Below are 21906 nucleotides of genomic sequence, written 5' to 3' on the forward strand. Positions count from 1 at the left end.
CTATAATTATACCTGTTCATATTTGACCTTTAATTGAAATATTCTTGTGTTCACGTCAATTTAAAAAAATAACTTCTTTTTGCCGGCACTATATATATATATATACATATATATATATATATATATATATATATATATATATATATATATATATATATATACTAGGAAGCTGATTGGTTAACTAAAATCTCAATAGAAGGTGCGTATATAAAAACGACAGACAACCACAAAATTCGCGCATAAGCCTAAAGAGTCCTAGAGTGGATGAAACGCGGAATATTCAGTGTAGCTTAATCGCCATATATATTTTATAACTTACTAACTAGCTCTACCTACGAATTGAGCACTTTTGAAGTAAATACTTAAAGTAAAGTTTACGCATAAATTTATACTTTCGTATATTAATTTTATTTGAATAAATGAAGTAGTTATATATATATATATATATATATATATGTGTGTGTGTGCGATTGTGTGTGTGTGTGTATATATTTCTTTTTTTGCCGGCTATATATATACATATATATATATATTTTTTTTTTTGCCGTCATTATATATATATATATATATATATATATATATATATATTTAGTAATGTGATTGATAATTTAAAAATCAAATTAGAATTAAATTAAAAATCCATTTCATAAGAAGGAACAACAACAAAATCAATAATTTGTACGATCGTTTCGGAAAACAATGTTTTTATTGTGGTAGACATCAAGCTACGGACAATAATTTTTACATATAGTGTTTTTAACAAACAAAGTTTCCTCATCAGCAAAGTATTGGGAAGGGTTTTTAGTATATGTAAAAGACACCATAAATAAACCTAGCATTAAAGTAAGGCAGATGTATCTGGAAAAAATTAAAATAAAGGTATGGATTTAACGTGATAAGAAAATTAATATGAGTTAGAGATAGAAATAAAATAGAGTAAAATTATAAATCTAAATTTAGTTTAAGTACAATATTATAATAATATATTTCTAATAAAACTCATAGACACATACACATATATATACATATATACACGCATACACATATATACATATACACATATACATACATATATACATAAATACACATACATATATATATAAAAATACACACACACACATATATATATATATATATATATATATACATACAAATATTTACCTTTTAATTTTTCGCCTTTTCTAATCTCCTTTAAATTATATATATATATATATATATATATATATATATATATATATATATATATATATATATATATATATACACTGAAGTTTGTTATTTTTATACTGTTAAAATATACTGAAGTGGTTATTTTTGAAAGAATGATCGGCAAAATGAATAAACGCTTGGGCTTTGGAATATAACAAAATTGTTGTACATTATATATATGCTCTGTTATATTTAACAAACGTAGGACTTCTACTTTAAAAAAAGATTGGTATACAATCGAAAAAAATAAATCGTAAAAATAATCGTAAAAGCGTAGTTTTCGGAAAACACAGACACACACACATACACAGACACAGACACAGACACACACACACACACACACACACACACACACACACACACACACACACACACACACATATATATATATCATCCACATATAGTACTGTTTCGCTGTTTCACAGCTCATGAGTGCGGCTATATACACACACACACACACACATATATGTATATATATATATATATATATATATATATATATATATATATATATATATATATATATATATACTAGCAGTGTAGCTCGGCTTTGCTTGGACCCTATATACTGTTCATAACTTGCCCTACATGTGAATACACTTTATTTCAAGATTTAGACAAAAATTTGTCTGAGTCCTTTCGTAGAGACTGCAAATGACACCTTTTTTTTTAACATTTATTATTTTGGTCTCAAATCAAATTCAAAAGTTTTTTAAAATCAATCACATATAAATCAGTAAATATGGACTTACTGTTTGATATAATCGGGATGTTATGATGTCTCTAATACTTAGAGAATAAAATCTCTTTTTCCAAAAGAAAAGAAACTAAAAGAATTTTGTAAAAAGAAGGGGGGGGGATACCATAAAGACGGGACCAGAAGTGGGATTAGGGAAGCTGACTAGCAAAAAATAGGAGTTATGCTTTAAATGTAAATATTCATTTTCTTATTGATGTTGTGTCATTATCATTATTTGCATATATTAATTTATTATTATTATTATTATTATTATTATTATTATTATTATTATTATTATTTTTTTTTTTTTTCTTGTTAATTTAATTAATTTGAAAAAGAGAAATAGAGACAGACAGCAGACAGACAGACGGAACTAGTGTTCAAATATGCTGCTCTTGTAAGGGTTGTTTCCGACCATGGCCAATTACTTAAAGTAAAGTTTACGCATAAATTTATTAGATATTTAGAACAATTAATTAAATTCAGTGAAGAAGCAATAACTGGAGGAAATTTATTCTTTTACACCGACCTTCCAAATCTTACGTTCGTGCGTCTCAATTACAATAAATTATCTGGTCTTAGTCGTCCGTTAATACTGGGAGAATTGTTCGCTAGTAGAGCATCATCAGACAAAAGACAAAGAAATGCAAAATCACAGCTGCTTTTTTTTTTTCGTTTTTTTTTTCTTTTGCAAGAAGACAAGCTAAAAACGTCCGATGTCCTTTGTCCTTTTAAAAGCGTCCGTCAAGAAACAGAAAGAAACGACTCAGCTGTCAAAAAAAAAAAAAAAAAAAAAGAAGAAAAAAACGACGAGCTTTCTTTCAAATTATCATCAAAATGAAACCATTCTTACCGGCACCTGGTTTTAACAGTAAAGTCTTGTAGACAGACGAAGTACAAATTCATAATCTATATACTAATAGGATAACGTGTGTGTTATTTAGTTTGTGTGTCACGGTCACGCTTACATCCGAGTGACTGTCGTTTAATTGTTATGGACTTCTATTTCTTGTAATAAATAATTTTACTAAGAATTCTTCATAAGTTTTGGTTTCGATTTCAATTATAGCTGATAGCACTCCAGCAGATGTATCAGAATCGGCCATTAAAAATGCCGTATATGAACTTGAATAAATCAATTTACTATCTTTTGAAGTTTATAACTACTTGAAAAATGTAATTCAAACTGTAATTTTTTTTTAATTAAAGGAGCAAAGACCAAAATTTAAAAAATAACAAGTTTAATAGCAAATTATGCAATATTTGTTTTTTTTAAAATCGTTTTTCTTTAAAAAAGATTTAAAGAAAATCAACGAAATTTTACTTAGTTCGATTATAAAAAAAGATATATGAATTCCAAAATATCACTTACCTATAAAAACTTCTATTTAATGTGTACTTCCATTGTTCATTGTTAAGAATTTATCCATATTTATACTTATATTCCATGTCCTTTCTAAATAAAATACTTTTTTAAACAAGGATTAAAAAAAATTAAAAAAAACAAAAAAAACGCGAACTCAGATTTATTGACTGTTCAAATAAAGGGAGAGAAATCTCTGATTTTTTTTTCGCGATTATCTTTCGGTGGCTTATAAACGCCAGAATTGATATGTCTTTTTATTGCGTGCTGTTAACCAAAATTAGTATTTTGGGGCCTCCGTATGTGAAAAAAGCACACATTCACTTATAAGTTTTTTCCGTTAAACAAAAAATCCAGTCGACCGATTTTTTTTTTAATTCTCTTGATGAAATACACGAGTTTTGGATAATTATATCTTATTTCTACTTTATCGAGTGAATTTTTTTTTTAAATATAAAAAAAACATTGAATGAAATAGAAAAAATTGCCGTCAGCGTCCGGTACTTACTTGACGGTATAAGCATAACATGAGCTTTCATTTAAAAAAATATCCACGTGATTTAAAAAAAAAAAAAAAAGGTTTTACACTTTGGACTTTACAGGTAAATTTCCAAAAAACACTTCTTTTTTTTTAATTAGAACATTATATTTATTGATCTTTTATCTTCAATTTGTGATATATAAAACTTTGGTACGTAAATTAATTATTTAAATTTTAATAGACATTTCAAAATGGAGGTGTGAATTAAAAAAAAACGTTTGTCTAAAATATTATACTTAGTTTATTGGAAAGAGCATAACATTTGACATTGATCCTGAAAATATCGTAAAAATTCAACCAATAGAAGAATTTTAATAGATTTTTAAAGTTTAAAAATTGAAATAAATTTCACTCGTAAAATTCAATTGATTTCATACATAAAAAAAATGGCTGGTTGAACGCGCACCGGCACTTTATAAACACTTTTTTTTTAATAAAAAATAATATTTCTATTATTTTTTAAACAACTTTAATAGTTTATTTTGGAAGTATATTCCATACAGAAAATAAACAACCCACTTTAAAAAGAGAAATTACGAGTTTTTATATTTTATTCGCAGTTTTGTGTCTTCCCCAAAATTCTGATACATCTAGCACTCCAGTGATCTCTTTTTTTTTTTATAAATAATTTTATCAAGAATTCTTCATAAGTTTTGGTTTCAGTTTCGATTATAACTGAAGGACCTGAAGTTATATATATATATATATATATATATATATATATATATATATATATATATATATATATATATATATATATATATATACTAGCAGAAGTACCCGTCGTTGACTGGGTTCAAAAACAGCCTACAGGAAATGGACTGTGATTGATTTGATGAAAGTATGATAGGTTATGAAAAGGAGGGGGTTGTAAACAGATAGGTTTTGATACTCAAAATTTTTACCCTAAGCAAAATATAATGAAAGTATCTTTACAAAATATATTTTTTTTATATCAACTTTGTTTCCATTCGTAGTCAAGAGCGACCAACAAAATGATGTTTCCTTACAAAGAGAAAATGTTATATATATATAATAATATAAATATACAAGAAATAAATGTTACCATAGTCAATAAAAGTTACTTTTATGGTAATTCATTGGTTTGTATTTTTAAGTAGTTTGTAATTTTTTTTTTTTAATTCACGAACCGGTTTATAAAAAAATCAAAATGGCAGCGACTTTGAAATGGAGAGCCCTGTTTTCAATTGGAAGGAGGGGCACCTGAGCATTCTGTGTTAACACTTTAAGAGAGTTCCGTCAACGGGAGGAATATTTATAAACATATTTTAATGTTTTCCGTTATTTTGTGCTTGAGGATTATGGCATGTGTAGTTTATATAAAAATTCATTTAAGTAGTTATCGCCTCAAATTTCGTTTTGTTCGCTGAAATTATTTCAAGTAAAGAGCATTAAAAACTATTTCAAAACAAAAAAAAAACATGAACTGAACTTTTATTGACTATGGTAACATTTATTTCTTGTATATTTATTTTTTCGGGTAGTCGTTTGTTGGCTTTTCTGCTAAACACTCTTACTAAATAATATCGATATTTGAAAAACAAAGAAACAAAAACAGTTTTGAAAAATAATGAAGCTTTACTTACTTTAGTAAAATAATCCGAAGCAGAAAAATAGGATATCAAAAAGGTAAACACGTAATTACTTTAGTTTTTTAAAGCAAAGAATCAATATAAATATGAATAAGAAGAAAATGGTGCCCTTTTCAAGCAGAACAGCTTCGTTTCAGTTTTACAGTATTGAACCGTGCAGTATTGCACCGTCGGATTCAGGGTTGTACTATTGTAATGTAAAGAACACGCAGAAAGGGTTGTAATTAACTGAATTCCTTCTAAAAAAGCTTACACAGATACATAAATAAAAATAAAAAGGTTATGTAAATGTTTTTAAAATTTTTCACGTGAGCAGGATTTTTTCCTTCTTTTGACACGATAACAAGTAACGTTCTTATTTTTTATTATTTATCTATTTTCGAAAGAGTGCCACGTGCAAGTAGAGAAGGAAAGAAACAGAGTTATGCAAAATTTGTGTCGAGAATTGTGTAAAGTTCCGACTTTTATTTTGGCTTTCACTTTAATAAGAACGTGAATTTATGAGGTGAATTTATTCGACACAATATGATTCAACTCCAAAAAATAAATAAAAGCTAACGTGAATTAAGATTAAAGTTAAGGTGTTATTGTGAGCCCTCACCCCTTTTAAAAAAACTTGTTAAACTTTGTGACATATTTACATTTATAGAATGTAAATATGTCACAAAGTTTAACAAGGTCAAGCGCGAACGAACACCCCATAATTTTATTATACCATATTTCTTCAAACTGAAACATAATTATCAAAGTATACTTACGCAAATAGATATGAAAATTCTTTGTTAAAGTTTGTGCCATGGAGTACAGGCGCGAACACAGGCCCCACAATTTTCCCTATTTAATTTGAAACATACTTATCAAAGTATTCTTATGTAAATCTATATACAAAAACCCTTGTAAACGTTTTTTGTTTTCATTTTTTATTTCCATACTTTGGGGGTCAGGCGCGAACGCAAACACCACAATTTTTATGAACCACCGTTCTGCCAGATCAAACATACCCATTCCTGATCCTCGATACATCTTCTATCATTATATGTAATTAGCTTTTTAAAATAGTCAACCATATAGGAGCCTATTCGTGACCACACACACACACACACACACACACACACACACACACACACACACACACACGCGCGTTCAGCTTTATATTATACATGTATGTTTTAGTTTCGATTTCGATTGAAGCTGATGCACTCAAGTCATATGGATAATGATTTTTTATTTTTGAAATCGCAACTTTATAATATATAAAAATCGATAGAACATTAACTCTATAATAATATATTCGAAATCTGCAAAAATTAAAATATCATATTTAAGTATACTTTATGACCGGGATACGCCAGGCGTCCCTACTAGCTTAAATAAATACTTATGCAGTTTTAACAAAAGAGCTACAATAATATCATGTTGCTTTACTTTCAATTGGACAAAAGCTCAAACCAGCAGTTCTTTTTGTTTTTTCACATAATCACAGTGCAAGAAATATTCAACAAGATACACTTTAAGAAGGTCGGAGGTTACATTAACCAAAAAGTTATGAAAATGACACTCAAGATGAGAAGACTAACCTTCAAGTACTACAACGAAATTTTCACTTTTGAAAATTTGTGCTCATTAGGGTCGAAGAAAATATTGAAATTCTGAGAATTTTGATAAATTGGTGCCTAATAACTTAATGCAAATCCAAATTCTTTGAAATTTCAAATAAGAGGTTATGCACACGCATTATATCTATAATATAAAGCTGAATGCGTGTGTGTGTGTGTGTGTGTGTGTGTGTGTGTGTGTGTGTGTGCGTGTGTGTGTGTGTGTGTGTGTGTTCACGAATAGGCTCCTATATGGTTGACTATTTTAAAAAACTGATTACATATAATTATAGAAGATATATCGAGACACAGGAATGGGTATGTTTGATCTGGCAGAACGAGGGTTCATTAAAATTGTGGTGTTTGCGTTCGCACCTGGTCCACAAAGTATGGAAATAAAAAATTAAAAAATTAAAAAAAAAAAAACGTTTACAAGGGTTTTTGATATAGATGTACATAAGAATACTTTGATAAGTATGTTTTAACTTAAATAGGGATGGTATAATAAAATTATGGGGTCTGCGTTCTCGCCTGGCCTCCATAGAATGAAAATAGGCGTAAACTTTAATAAAGACTTTTCATATCTATCTGTGTAAGTATACTTTGATAATTATGTTTCTGTTTGAAGAAATATGGTATAATAAAATTATGGGGTGTTCGTTCGCACCTGACCTCCATAGAATGGAAAGATGTCACAAAGTTTAGCGAGGTTTTTTAATATAGATCCACAGAATATTGTGATAAGTGTTTCAGTATGAACAGGTATGGTATAATAAATTATGGGGTTTATCTATTTTATTTTTAATTTCATCATATTTTGCTTTGGTGTTGATACCCACAAATTCAACCCAAATTTACAACCCTTCCTTTTCATAACCTATCATACTTTCATAAATCAGAGTCCATTTTCTGTAGGCTGTTTTTGAACTCAGTCAACGGCGGGTACTTTGCTAGTATATATATATATATATATATATATATATATATATATATATATATATATATATATAAAAAAACAAAAATTGAAAACACTTACTTAATATTCATAGAAACCCAACATTCAAAATATTACACTTCCAAAACAACATACCACCATATTAGATTTCAGAAAAAATATCAAAATCATATTTTCCATTTTCGTATTTAGACTCGAAACAAAAAACAAATCACAGTAAAAGACCCCCCCTCTCTCTCTCTCTCTGTATATATATATATATATATATGTATATATATATATATATATATATATATATATATATATATCCATTTACCTAGTCTTTCCTTTTCAGATTAAATATGTTTTTAACTCATTTCAAAGTGTTTTTAACATATTTTATTAACTGCTTGCTCATATATATATATATATATATATATATATATATATATATATATATATATATATATATATATATATATAGGCGCAGATCGTCATATAATGATTAGATCACTCTGACTGACGTTAAAAACATTTAATGAAATAAATGTTTAAAATTCAACAGCATTTCTCGCGGTTAGCGGTAATCGAATGGACATGGTCCTTGCTCCAGAAGCCAGAGATGGCTTCTGTCGCTGGGTTCGAATCTATCGACTGATGTTAATCCTAACATCCTGCACTGAAGATTCACGAAAGGAAGAAACACTAGTGTCTGTAGGTATTTAATAATCATTATAGTAAATAATTATATATATATATATATATATATATATATATATATATATATATATATATATATATATATATATATATATATATATCCATTCATGTGTAATCACCTTTTCTTTCACCATATTCCCTCTGCTTCACTTTTTGTTATCAAGTAAGATCTTTGATTTACTTGCAGTTTCATCAAATACTTTTGTATGCAAAATCCGATCTCGGATTTTGCTAATTCCTACCCTCTGATGAGAAGGAAAGTATTTCTTCGAAACTCCGCGGATTAAGAACTATCCACTTATTAAGTGTTTCCTTTTCAGATTAAATATGTTTTTAACTCTTTTTCAAAGTGTTTTTTAACATGTTTTATTAACTATTTGCTCTGATATATATATATATATATATATATATATATATATATATATATATACGTTTTATATATTTTTTTTTCTACAAGCCAATATAGCTTAAACCCCCTCATAATGAGCAAGGCAAATCCATACAGACCCCTAAATATTAAACCAGTAACATGTATTGGAACATATTCTATCATGCGTACCTAAACTCCCATTATTAACTATACTCTTTTATTTATTTATCCTAACTTTACTTTATTTACTTAGTATAAATAGAAATTTTTAACTTATTTAAAATTTTTAAATTATTAACTATACTCTTTTATTTATTTATCCTAACTTTACTTTATTTACTTAGTATAAATAGACACATATAGGTATGTGTATGTGTGTGCATATATATATATGGGTATATATATATATATATATGTATGTATACGTGTGTGTGTATACGTATATATAGGTGTGTGCATATGTGTGCATTTATAGGCATGTATGTTTCTACGTACATTGTGTATATATATGTATGTGCGTATGTGGTTGTGTGTATGTATGTTGATATATTTTTATATATACATGTGTATTTATGTATATATATATATATATATATGTATATATATACGTATATATTTATATGTGTATGTATGTGTATGTGTGCGTATATGCGCGTGTATTGGCGCGCGTATTCACTCTTAATTGCCTAAAACAATTCATTGTCGAATGTACGTTTGGACTTACCGTGGCCGCTGCGAGCGTTCGAAAATGTACCCTTGCCAAACGCATGTGACACGTACACTTACCCTTTTTTCTCTCCTCTCCCTCTCTTTCTCTCTCCTATCAATTCATATACTCCATATACTAAACAACTTTAATAAAAACAGCCAAATCTTAAAACCCAAAATTGAAATTCCTCCCCCTCCTCCCCTTACCACTTCCTTTTATCTCCCCCTCTCACCTCCCTATATCACTATATCTTCACCCACTCCTAGCTTAATTTACTACCCCCTTCCACACACACTCCAATCTAAGGTATTTTAAACTTTAAAACTTAATTAGTGTCCATCTCTGCCCCCTCTTTATTTTCTGTTCCTTTCTTTCTTTTTTCCTTTTTTTTTTTTACTCTCGTATTTCTTTTAACATCGTTCTTCCAAATAATAATAGCCATTTTTGTAAGGTCTGACGAGGCTGCTGGATCGTAAATATGGTCCGGCAACCGAAACATATGCAACTGAACAGATAAAACGGTAATAAAAAATAAAACGCATATTTGCTCTGTGATAGTATTGAGCACTCCCTTCAGGTTTTACTAATTACCATTTTTGATATATATATATATATATATATATATATATATATATATATATATATATATATATATATATATATATATATATGTACTGACCAAAGATTTAGGCCACAAAAGTAAAATTAATACTACCATTCCCTTTTGCATTATATTAAACCTTCCTTTCCCTACAGTGAAAAAGAGACAATTCTGATTCTTTGGCCTTCCTCTCGCCGGGTGGTCCTGCTTGCTGACTCGTCCCCCACCGCCTGCTATCTTCCAGAGAGACGAGGGTAGGTGTGGGTGTCCTTTTTAACTACTACAGTCAGAGAGTTCATGCGACTAAGTCCAGTACGCACGCGTTTATAAAAACTGCTACATAATGTATCTTACCAATGCTTTGCAGTGTTTAACTTAAAAATAAAATAATCATTCAAGTTAGTATTTGTGTTGTGTCTTATTCATATGAGATAACAGCAATTATTTACACACACACACACACACACACACACACACACACACACACACACATATATATATATATATATATATATACCGATGAAGACTGAAGGATCGGTCGAAATTATGTACTTATGAAAAAAGTTTTTTAATTTTTTTCATAATATTATTATTTTGTATTCCTGCACGTCACCAATTAAAAACGAATAAAAAAAAGTTATAAGCTTTTATACTTTTCGCATTCTTTTTTATTGATATATATATATATATATATATATATATATATATATATATATATATATATATATATATATATATATATATAACGCAGTGATTTTTAAGAGTAGAAGTTTGATGGAAAGTAAGCTGGCTGGGGTCATATTAACACACCTTCCGAGTAATGTTTCTTTGTTTTTTTTTTAAATTTTGTAATTGATAAATTTTTACCGACAACATTTTAAGTGAAATAGCAAAAAGTAAAAGAAAATAGATTGTGCTGCTGACACCCCACCCCCAAAATGTAGGTTGTTCAGAAGTAGTTAGCGGTGACTTTGGTCGATTATGTTCGCCAAATGAACAATACTTCTTGGCTATAAGTAAAGTGTAGAATCTGTTCCAATGCTGCATTTTATCTTTTCTGTCCTCGGAACGAGAAATCCTTCTAGACTGAGGAAAATTTAATTTTTGACCCTACTCTGAATGCCCCCACCTTTTTTTTTAAGAGCTGGATATTCTTCACGTTAAAAACCGATCTCTTGTCTACTCTGCCTTCGTGTGGAAGTAAGTACCCCCCACCCAAACAAAAACAAAAAACAAAAAAACAAAACAAAAACAAACCAAAAGCAATGATATTTACCATAGCATCTGAGCCGTGTAGTCCGATCGACGTAGGGAATCTTATATCGCGTACACTGCAAGCAATAATTTGGCAATCCATTTTTATTGTTGCCCAGGTCTATGATTGAAAACGTTTCCAGGCAAGAATCACACTCGAAACAGATTTTTTTCTTCTCCAATTTACAACTGAAACTCCAAAATGAAGACGCGTTGGTAATGAGTCAATGAATAACAATTAAGTTCAAAGTCTGATAACTGACCTTGATAAATTTAAAATATGACACCAACCTAACTCACAAGAACATAGCATGTGATCAGTTAACATGATAAATATAGGCCACTTGCTTGTACGGTTTAATAGTTATAGTATAAAAGAGGTTTTATGTTTGTTTATTTTTACTTTATTTTTTAAAACAAAAGTTATTACTTATCTATCCTAAAGGCCACTCGAGGATAAAGGTTATTGGGGTTGAACAGATAGACGGTGAGATACCGAGGGGATTAGTAATGATGGTTGATTTTTAAAATGGTTTGTTTACATTGGACTTGAAAACTAATGCTATAGACAGTGGGGAAGCAGACCCATGTTCCTCAGACGGGTAATTCTAGGAAAGAAAAAAAACTTGCTCATAAAAGTTTCACTTAGTTTTAGTTACACAGAGGGAGAAAGGACATTTATTGACTGTGGTTGTACCTATTTACTATGCCTCCCCACGGGACAGAGTTAGACACCAGGGTCGTTTTTTAACGTGGAGAAAAGGTACAAAAATAAAAATTGTCTCAGTCATAAAGGATTTCTCCTCCACCGAAAGAGAACAAGAAATAGAAGTGCAGCATCTGCAGAACAGATGGTATTTATTTGCTCCCCCACCGAGCAAATTAGGCACAAGGCCAATTTTTAATGTGAGGAGTGAAGGGAGGGGGAAGGGAAAAAGGGGACCAGCTCCCGAGAGGGAAATGGGAGCTGGTTAAAGGTCAGGCATGTGGGGTTGCCCCCACATCTGGTCTTTGCTAGTCATAGCTAGTCATAGCTTGCAGCATCTGCCGGAACAGATGGTATTTATTTGCTCCCCCACTGAGCAAATTAGGCACAAGGCCGTTTTTAATGTGAGGTAAAAACCAGTTCCCCTAAAAGTAGGCAAAAAGGGGGCACTCTGGTTACCAAAAATAATAATTGTCCCAGTATAGAGGGTTTCCCCTCCATTGACTGGTACAAATTATCTTAAGTGCAGCATCTGCTGGAACAGATGGTATTTATTTGCTCCCCCACTGAGCAAATTAGGCACAAGGCCGTTTTTAATGTGAGGTAAAAACCAGCTCCCCTAAAAGGGGTCACTCTGGTTACCAAAAATAATAATTGTCCCAGTATAGAGGGTTTCCCCTCCATTGACTGGTACAAATTATCTTAAGTGCAGCATCTGCCGGAACAGATGGTATTTATTTGCTCCCCCACTGAGCAAATTAGGCACAAGGCCGTTTTTAATGTGAGGTAAAAACCAGCTCCCCTAAAAAGGGGTCACTCTGGTTACCAAAAATAATAATTGTCCCAGTATAGAGGGTTTCCCCTCCATTGACTGGTACAAATTATCTTAAGTGCAGTATCTGCCGGAACAGATACTACACTTTGATCTTGGCCCGAAGGCCAAGTTTATTGACTGTGGTTGTACCTATTTACTATGCCTCCCCACGGGACAGAGTTAGACACCAGGGTCGTTTTTTAACGTGGAAACAACTTTCTTGTGAATGTTTTATGGGGGTTGGGAATGAAGCTCAGTCGAGCATATGGCATAAAAGTAATAATAGAGTAAAGGACTAGCGACGTCTTTTTTGTGAAAAAGAGACTGTCAGTTAGAGGAGAGGACATGACCCGACCCACTAGATTTCAAAGTTGTACTTTGTCAAAGCAGGAAAGGATGCTCTGATGTGTGGTCATTATACCATCATCTCAGGAATTACCTTCTTTTCATTTTATGTGTAGGTGTAGCGATAGTGTAGTATTTGTTCCATTGTCATAAGACCATACTCCTACGATTACCTCTTCCTTTAGAAGGGGATTGTGTAGTATAGTGGTGGGGCGATTAATCAGAGTTGGCATAAGAAATCGGAATCAAGAATCCGAAAAATTTTGGGGTGTCGGAATTGGTATCGGAATCGAAAAAATTGTGCCAAAAACGATTCTTTTAAATTATTTATTTATGTAATTTTGTTTTAAAATAATCTTCCACTGTAGTTGTGTTAAAATAGTCAATTATTATTATTGATTTTAAACTATCAGTAAAACTAAAATCGATAGATCATCCCCCATAGAAGTGTATTTGTATGCTTGATAAAATATCTGCACATTTAACGTGTTTTTACGGTAATCGAAAAAAAAATTAAAAAAATAACAATTCTATAGTTAAATATTTAAAGATTTATAAAATATCAGAACCAGAATCGGTAATTGTATGATACAATCGAAATTGTATGAGGCAATCGGGAAAAATATTGGAATCGTCCCATCCTTCTAAAAACAATTCATCCTGATACTAACCAACCATTTCTGCAAGGTCTGACGAGGCTGTTAGATCGTAAACATGGTCCAACATCCGAAACATATGTAACCAAACAGATAAAACGGTAATAAAACACACACACACACACACACACACACACACACACACACACACATATATATATATATATATATAATAATTTGACTGCAGATATTCCCCTCTGGACCAAAGTACCATAGGTTTGCACCAAAAGATGCCAAATTTAAATTCAATATATCTAGCCTGTTAGACACTATCTTAGGCAAGTTTTGACCACCATTACATACATTCGTGATAATAAAAATGCTACATTACATCTTAGTAGCAAGATGGTCACAATCGCAATATCTTTAGAGGAATTAATTACAATTATACCCTCTAAATATTTACCACCGCTACCAGTAACACCGAGTACAATTCTATATTTTCCACCAACATTGTCTTTGCACCACCATTACCTAGTTATTACATACCTACACATAATATAATCTTTCCATTTTCCAATGCACAAAAAAATTACATCTCCCTACCTGATTCCGGCCATTTTGATTGGCTGACCTATGGCCATTCTTACATTCCGGATTAACGAAATTCTCACCTTACATGAACAATATCCTACCATTCAAATATTGCGTTGCAATAATACCTATTTATCTGCTCTAAGTACATTGCTGCTTTCCATATGGTTATCTCTCTCTTTCCCTCTCTCAAATACAAACATAAAATTCAGCTACTTAATTTCTTTACATTTCTTTACATCCCAACACAACAAACATTACTTCAGTAAACGATTTATTCGATTTATTTCGATCATACCTTTTCTGTTTATCGGTGCAGCCCTCTCTCTCTCTCTCTCTCTCTCTCTCTCTCTCTCTCTCTCAACAAACATAAAATTCATCCACTTAATTTATTTACATTTATTTATAGGCCGACATAAAAATATAAAATAAAAATTTATTTATTCTAGATTCGTTCGTACCATTTCGTTTATAGGCTAGTTTCTCTCTTTCTCGTTCTCCCCCCCCCTCTCTCTCTCTCTCTATCTCTCTTTGCGGAATTTTGGGGTTATCACCAAAATCCGTTTTTTAGGGTAAACGGAATTGAAAGAAAAAAAAAAAGAAAAAAGAAAATAAAAAATAAACAAATAAAGTAAATTTTCCGGGAATGGGAAACTAGAGAAATGAACAAATGAAATACAGGCCCTAAATGAGATTAAAATGATCCGAATTTATTTAAAAGAAAATAAAGTGCTATGATTGCTTTTATTTTCTAAAGCTAAGGTTTTAAAAAACCTTTAAGGTAACATGAAATAAAAAAAAACAAATACAAAAAAACAATTCTTACTTGAAAGAAAGGCTGAAATGAAAAGCACATACAAAAAATTGTTCTTTCAAGTCTTTAAATTCAGTTTTTCAACAAAAAGGTTCCTTTTTTTTTTCAAGAAAGAAAACATGCAAGGCTGAGTTGCAGAGTTCTTTTCTTTTTTTTCTTCTTCTCCCCCTTTTTTTTTTCAAACAAACAAAACCCTCAAAAGGTTTTTTTTTTTTTTTTTAAGTTTGGATCTCTCTCCTGGTAGTATTGAATGTCCGAATGGAGATCATTTTCTCTGAAAATGGTTGTCTTCTTTTTCTTCTGCCTCTTTAGAAATGATATTCCTTTTCGCTGAAAAGGGTTGTCTTGCTATTTCTTCATCCGTTCGAAAGGGGACAAAGAAAATAAATCACCGTTAACGAGTCTTTCGTTCAACACTTTGGAAAACAATAAATAAAAATAGTGACCGTCTCTGCCACACTTTATCCTTTCAACAAATAGTGTATTTTAGAACACCAATTTCAACCACTCCTATATACGTCGGTTCGTCGACGGAGCCCGGAAAACGAGTCTTTCTCTCAATAAATCTTTTCTGGAACTGATTTGAAAAAAGAAAAAAAAAAACGCAAGAAAAAGGGGTTTCTGGGATTGTTTTCAGAACAGTCAATCATCATCAAGCAATGATGATAGAATACTACTAAGAAAAAGGAAAGACACTAACAAAGAGAGAGAGAGAGAGAGAGAGAGAGAGAGAGAGAGAGAGAGAGAGAGAGAGAGAGAAAGAAATGTTCGCAAGGACTATATGATAAAAGGGGGGGATGACGCACGCACATTCGCCAGCTGAAAAGGTCTTTCAGGTTCAAATGACTGCTAGACAATGGGGCCAAGATGAGAAGGGGAGGGGGCAATGATGAATGCTACAGGCTACCCAAAACAGCTGACCCTCCCCCACTTCTCTTTGCACTGCTGATGTCGACGTCGATAAAAAAATAAAATTCCGACACCCTCTCTGTCTTTCTCTCTTTCTATATCTCCATCTTTTATAAAATAATTTGACTGCAGAAATTTCACTCTGAGTACATTGCTGCGTTTTTATCTTTATCTATCTCTCTAAATACAAACATAAAATTTAGCTACTTATTTCTTCATATGCAGACACAATAAATAAAAAAACAAAACACTTTTTTGATAAACGATTTATTCTACATTCGATCGTACCTTTTCTTTTATTGGTGCCTTTCACATCTGAAACAGTCACTCACAAAAAATCTAAACACAGCAATGGTTTGGGAATGCAAACATGTACAAAATACCGACACGGCATTACCCCCCCCCCCCCACACACACACCTTCCAAAAAGACCTGCCGTTACATTAGGTACACCTTTACAATTTTCTTTAGAATGAAGAATTTTTAGGTTTTCAATTATGCTGATTAAGAAAATCTCATTAAAATTTTTCGGAAATTTACTTTAGAGATCACAGGTTGCCAGGTTTGCACACATGCGTGATAAACTACTCCTCTCGTACTGCTACCCCCAGTTTTTTTAGCATTTAGCGGGTGGGTATGCTGACAACGATTATCACGGTTAAATTGTGGAGGGAGGAGGAATTATTTTTCTACCCCCCCCATAAAAACAAAAACAAAAGGGGGTTGTCTACTCCGACGACCGTTCTTTACATGGGGATGTTGAGGATGTCTATTCCGAACGCTGTTCTTAACATGTGGAGGTTGGTGGTGTCTATTCTGAAAGCCGTTTTAACATGGGGAGTTTGGGATGTCTATTCCAAACACCCTTCTTAACATGAAAACACTGAAAGAACTGAAGTGAAAAAAAGCCATAATTGTTTTTGTTGTAATTAAAACAAATACTATATACCCTTTAAATAAGGTTTTTATTATCACAAAAGAATGATACATCGGGTCCAACGTCAATACTATAAAGTAACATGGCGGACAATACTGAAGTAGTATACAGAGCTAGCGCTTTGTCAGGGAGAGTGCTATTGGGAAGTTTTGTATCCATACGAAACACAATACAGCATTCTCCCCTCCATTAAATTAGAAAGTTCCTGCCGTGGGTGGAAAGTTCATTTAAGTATTAGTGTATGAAGGTGGGTTGATCACAAGGAATGTAGTTTAATAGTTCAGGTTCGCAATGTTAAAACTCACTAATTCAGCCAGCACAAGGAGTGCAATTTAATAGTTCTGATGCGCAAAATAAATTTAATCAAGATTCACTAAACTCTAGAATCAGAAATTCAACTTAACTGGTGGTCTTCTACTACGTTTTGACCGTCGCAAAACAGGTGGTTCTACTGGTGGGGGTGAATTTTCCTCTTGCTGATCTGCTGGTGTATCATTCCAGTTTTCCGAGTCATGTGGGTGATCGGTGAATTGGAAGTCTTTCAACAGGGCCAAGTCACGTGTAGATACAGTCATCTGCCTACCCTTGTTAGATCGAACAAAGGCATAATGGGGGTTAGCATCTAGAAGTTCAACCATTATCAACTAGAGGTTCATATTTAGTTAACGGGTTGTGTCTCCACATTAAAACAAAACCAGATTCGGTCATCCAAGATGGTACCGCTGTCCCGGACACTGATCTTCTTGGGTGTTTAAACAGGCGCTCATGAGGTGTCTCATTTGTGGATATGGATATTAAAGACCGAATGGAATGGAGGAAGTCTGCTAAAACCTCTTCCCAGTGTTCAGTTGACAAACCTTTGTCTTCCAATGCTAATGAAATAGTTTTCCACACTGTTCCATTCATTTGCTCCACTTGACCATTCTCCTGCGGGTGATATGGAGTGCTGTAGCTGGTGGAGATCCCTTTGCTGTGCATATAATTCTTGTACTTAGCACTCTTGAAACAACTCCCGTTATCTGAATGAACTTGGCTGGGCATGCCAAATATAGAAAACAAGTGGGAGCAAGATTGCAGTACACTATGGGTACTTGTGTCTTTACAAGGGTATACAAATGGGAAGCGGCTTTATTCATCAACTAATACCAACATATACTTATTTGGGGTAAATGAAGGTAGGGGTCCTTTAAAATCGAGGTTCAACCTCTCGAAAGGTTGAGTTGATTTGATTAAATGCCCATCAACAGGACGGAAAAATCTTGGTTTGCACTTGTTGCAAACAATACAGTCCTTTGTCATCTGCCGAATATCCTCAAGAGAGTAAGGAAGGTTTCTACTCCTTATGAATACCATCATCCTTGTAATCCCAGGATGGCACAAGGATCGATGCAAATTGAGGAGGTTGTTGCTACTATTCACAGTAGTGCAAGAAGCACGTGTCAATGCGTCAGCTACAAGATTATTCTCACCAGGGCGATAGATAATGTCGAAATTGAAGCATGAAAGCTCCAATCTCCAATGGAGCAATTTATCGTTTTTTATTCGACTATGGTGATTTTCGTCATAAACAAATTTTACTGATTTCTGATCAGTAATAAGTTTGAAGTGCTTCCCCAAGAGGTAATAGCGCCAATATCTAACTGCCTCTATAATGGCAGCCGCTTCCTTTTCAACAGCTGGATGGTTTAGTTCAGAGCCATGTAGAGTTCTTGAGAAAAAAACCAACTGGTCTACCATTTTGGTTGAGGACTCCAGAAAGAGCACAATCAGAGGCATCAGTCTCCAACTCAAGGGGAGCATTCTCGTTGATAGTTTTTATTACAGCTGATTCAATATCTAGTTTTAGACTGTCAAATGCATTTCGAGCTTCCTGATTAAGGGGAAATAAATTGGTCTTAATAAGAGGCTTAATCTCATCAGAATACCTATTGATCCACTTTGAATAATACGAGAAAAACCCCAGGGCTCACTTGAGTGATTTGCCATCAGTTGGATAAGGGAGTTCTTTTAAAGGCTTCAACCTCTCAGGGTCGGGTTTAATTTGACCGTTGGGTCCAATGATATAACCCATGGAGCTCAGTTCATTCACAGAAAACACACACTTTTCTTTATTGTACATAATTTTCCGTTTTTTTGTTACTTTGATAAATTTCGCCAGATTCTCATCGTGTTGCCCCTGATCCTTTCCACAGATGAAAATATTGTCCAGGTATTCAAAGGTGTCGTATAAGTCCTCAGAATTAATACTTTCATCGACAATTTGCTGAAAGCAAGCAACTCGTTTGTAACGCCAAAGGGTATTCGGGTGAACTGATACAAACCAGAGTTAGCTTCCAAAGCAGTGAAGGGTTTGTCATTCTCATTGATGGGGATCTCATGATATGCATTTTTCAGGTCGATTGTGCTGAATACATTATACCGAGCAACCTTATTCACTTCATCATTCAGCCAGGGGGTAGGCATCAAGGCTTGTGTACTTATTCACAGTCTCAGAATAATCAATGACCATTCTCTTTTTTTGATTATCGGATTTAACCACAACCACTTATGCCCTCCAGGGGGAGTTTGAGGTTTCGATGATCCCCTCCTTTAAAAGGTGCTTAACTTCTGAGCCAATGAACTTGCTATCACTTGAGCTATAACGTCTAGACTTGGTGGCAACCGGTTTACAGTTCTTATTTATATTAGCAAAAAGTTCAGACGGTTCCACCGAAGCCACAGCGAGTCCACAAATCTCAATAGGAGTTGAACTCCCACCGTACTTGAAGGTAATGCTTTCACGTTTACTTTGAAAATCCAGTCCGAGAATCACATCACAACAAAGGTTATTTAAAACTGACAGTTTCTAGTTGGGATACATACGTTTGTTAAAAAGTATGTTAGGAAAACAAGCACCTACCACCTTTGATGAGAGGTCAGATGATGCCATCGAAACTCTCAAGTTTGAATCTGTTATTTTTAAATCCAGATCCTCAGCTACTTTGGTATGAATAAAGCTGTCAGAGCTACCACTGTCCATTAGTACTTTTAATGGCCGACCCAAAATGTGGATTTCTACGGTGAATCTCTGTAGGGACGATGGAACTGCCGAACTCGAACTTATACAGGCTAAGGTTGGATAAAGGACCGAGGTAGAAGTTGATTGAGTCGTATTATTTGATTTGCAACATTTTACAAAATACCCGATCCATTTACATCGATGACAAACACTAAAGTGCCGCTAAAAAATATTTGAACGTAGCCAATGCTTAAATTCTAGCTTAGCATTAGATGAATTAGGGGTTATGTCCAATCGAGAAGGCCTAAGGGCACGATCCATTTTTAAAATCTTTTACCTTTTTTTACCCTTTTGTGCTAATAAAATTGTTGTAAGTAAAACAAATACTGTATACACTTTAAATAAGGTTTGTATTAGTACAAAAGAACGATACATCGAGTCCAACGTCAACACTATAAAGTAACATGGTGGTCACTACTGGAGTAGTATACAGAGCTAGCACTTCGTCAGGGAGGGTGCTATTGGGAAGTTTCATATCCATACAAAACACAATACAACAGTTTTGTTTTACACGTTAGAAAAAAGACGACATTAAAATAGAATTTACTTTAATACTATTAGTGGAAGAGTTAAAAAGAAGAGAAAGACTTGAACAACAAACAGAGACAGCTAGGACTGCTACCACTGATTTCTATCACTAATCCCTAACTTCTAAAACTTCTGTTTTTACTTTCCATTATTATTCTAATGGACCATTTTTTATAATTTTATTAATTCATACTCATTTACGCATTCTCTTAATTGCTTTTTTTTTTTTTTTAGATTCAAACAGTACCTGCAGGTTATCGCTCCAAACCAGCACTAATTGCCAATGAAAGCCAGGTTATTTCATTTCGGCCATGGCTGCCAGTGTCCGCAATTGTTCAGAGATGACAGTGGCCACCAACAACAACCGTAGTTTACTTTTTGCGAGGTGGGGGAGACTTCCACCAGACAACGTCGAGCAATATATATATATATGCTCCTCACCTTGAGTTGAGCATATTGAGAAGTGATACACGAATTACCATTAGCGTATAAGCGATGCTCTTTGTGTAAACAAATCGAGCGGAGGTATTTCAGACGATGTCAAAACATCGTTAAAAATTCACTACTCATTCAGATGGTTGGGTTTTGAAGTAGTTGCCTGTCTAGCTGCACTGATGAGCTGTGAAACAGCGAAACAGTACTGTATGTGGATGACTATATATATATATATCTTCACCAGACTGATATAATAAAATATTTACCGGATATCTCATCAAACCAAAGGAGATACCAAGGAATCATGTCTACTTCGGATTGTTACCTTGTTGTGCCTTGGATCCTTTTACCTCCCTGCTACCAAAAACTTTCATTTCGGGATTTACCATTCAATTTGAATATGAAGTTCAATATCCTTTTTATTCTGAATTAATATATAATTTCCCGTACTCTATGATTTAAAAATTTAAAAACTTTTAACTATGATTTTCTATGTTTATTACATTTAGCAAATTAGGTATA

General features: G+C 32.7%; 1 protein-coding gene across 2 annotated transcripts in view; it reads right to left on the reverse strand.

Annotated features, from left to right (window-relative positions):
• Positions 1–21906, reverse strand: part of LOC145287842 (mitochondrial enolase superfamily member 1-like) — a 400234-nt gene that overhangs the window by 340358 nt on the left and 37970 nt on the right. The window contains exon 1 of one of the 2 annotated variants that reach the window (XM_080135717.1): positions 11671–11956. The exons of the other annotated variant lie outside the window; for it this stretch is intronic. Coding sequence (XP_079991843.1) covers positions 11671–11751 — 81 coding nt within the window. The 5' untranslated portion in view covers positions 11752–11956. Of the gene's footprint in view, positions 1–11670; positions 11957–21906 lie in introns of those variants that run through there. 2 annotated transcript variants of the gene reach the window in all.

The sequence above is a fragment of the Euprymna scolopes genome, chromosome 11 (assembly GCF_053919585.1).
Source record: "Euprymna scolopes isolate OS-2025 chromosome 11, ASM5391958v1, whole genome shotgun sequence".
NCBI classification, from domain to species: Eukaryota; Metazoa; Mollusca; class Cephalopoda; order Sepiida; family Sepiolidae; genus Euprymna; species Euprymna scolopes.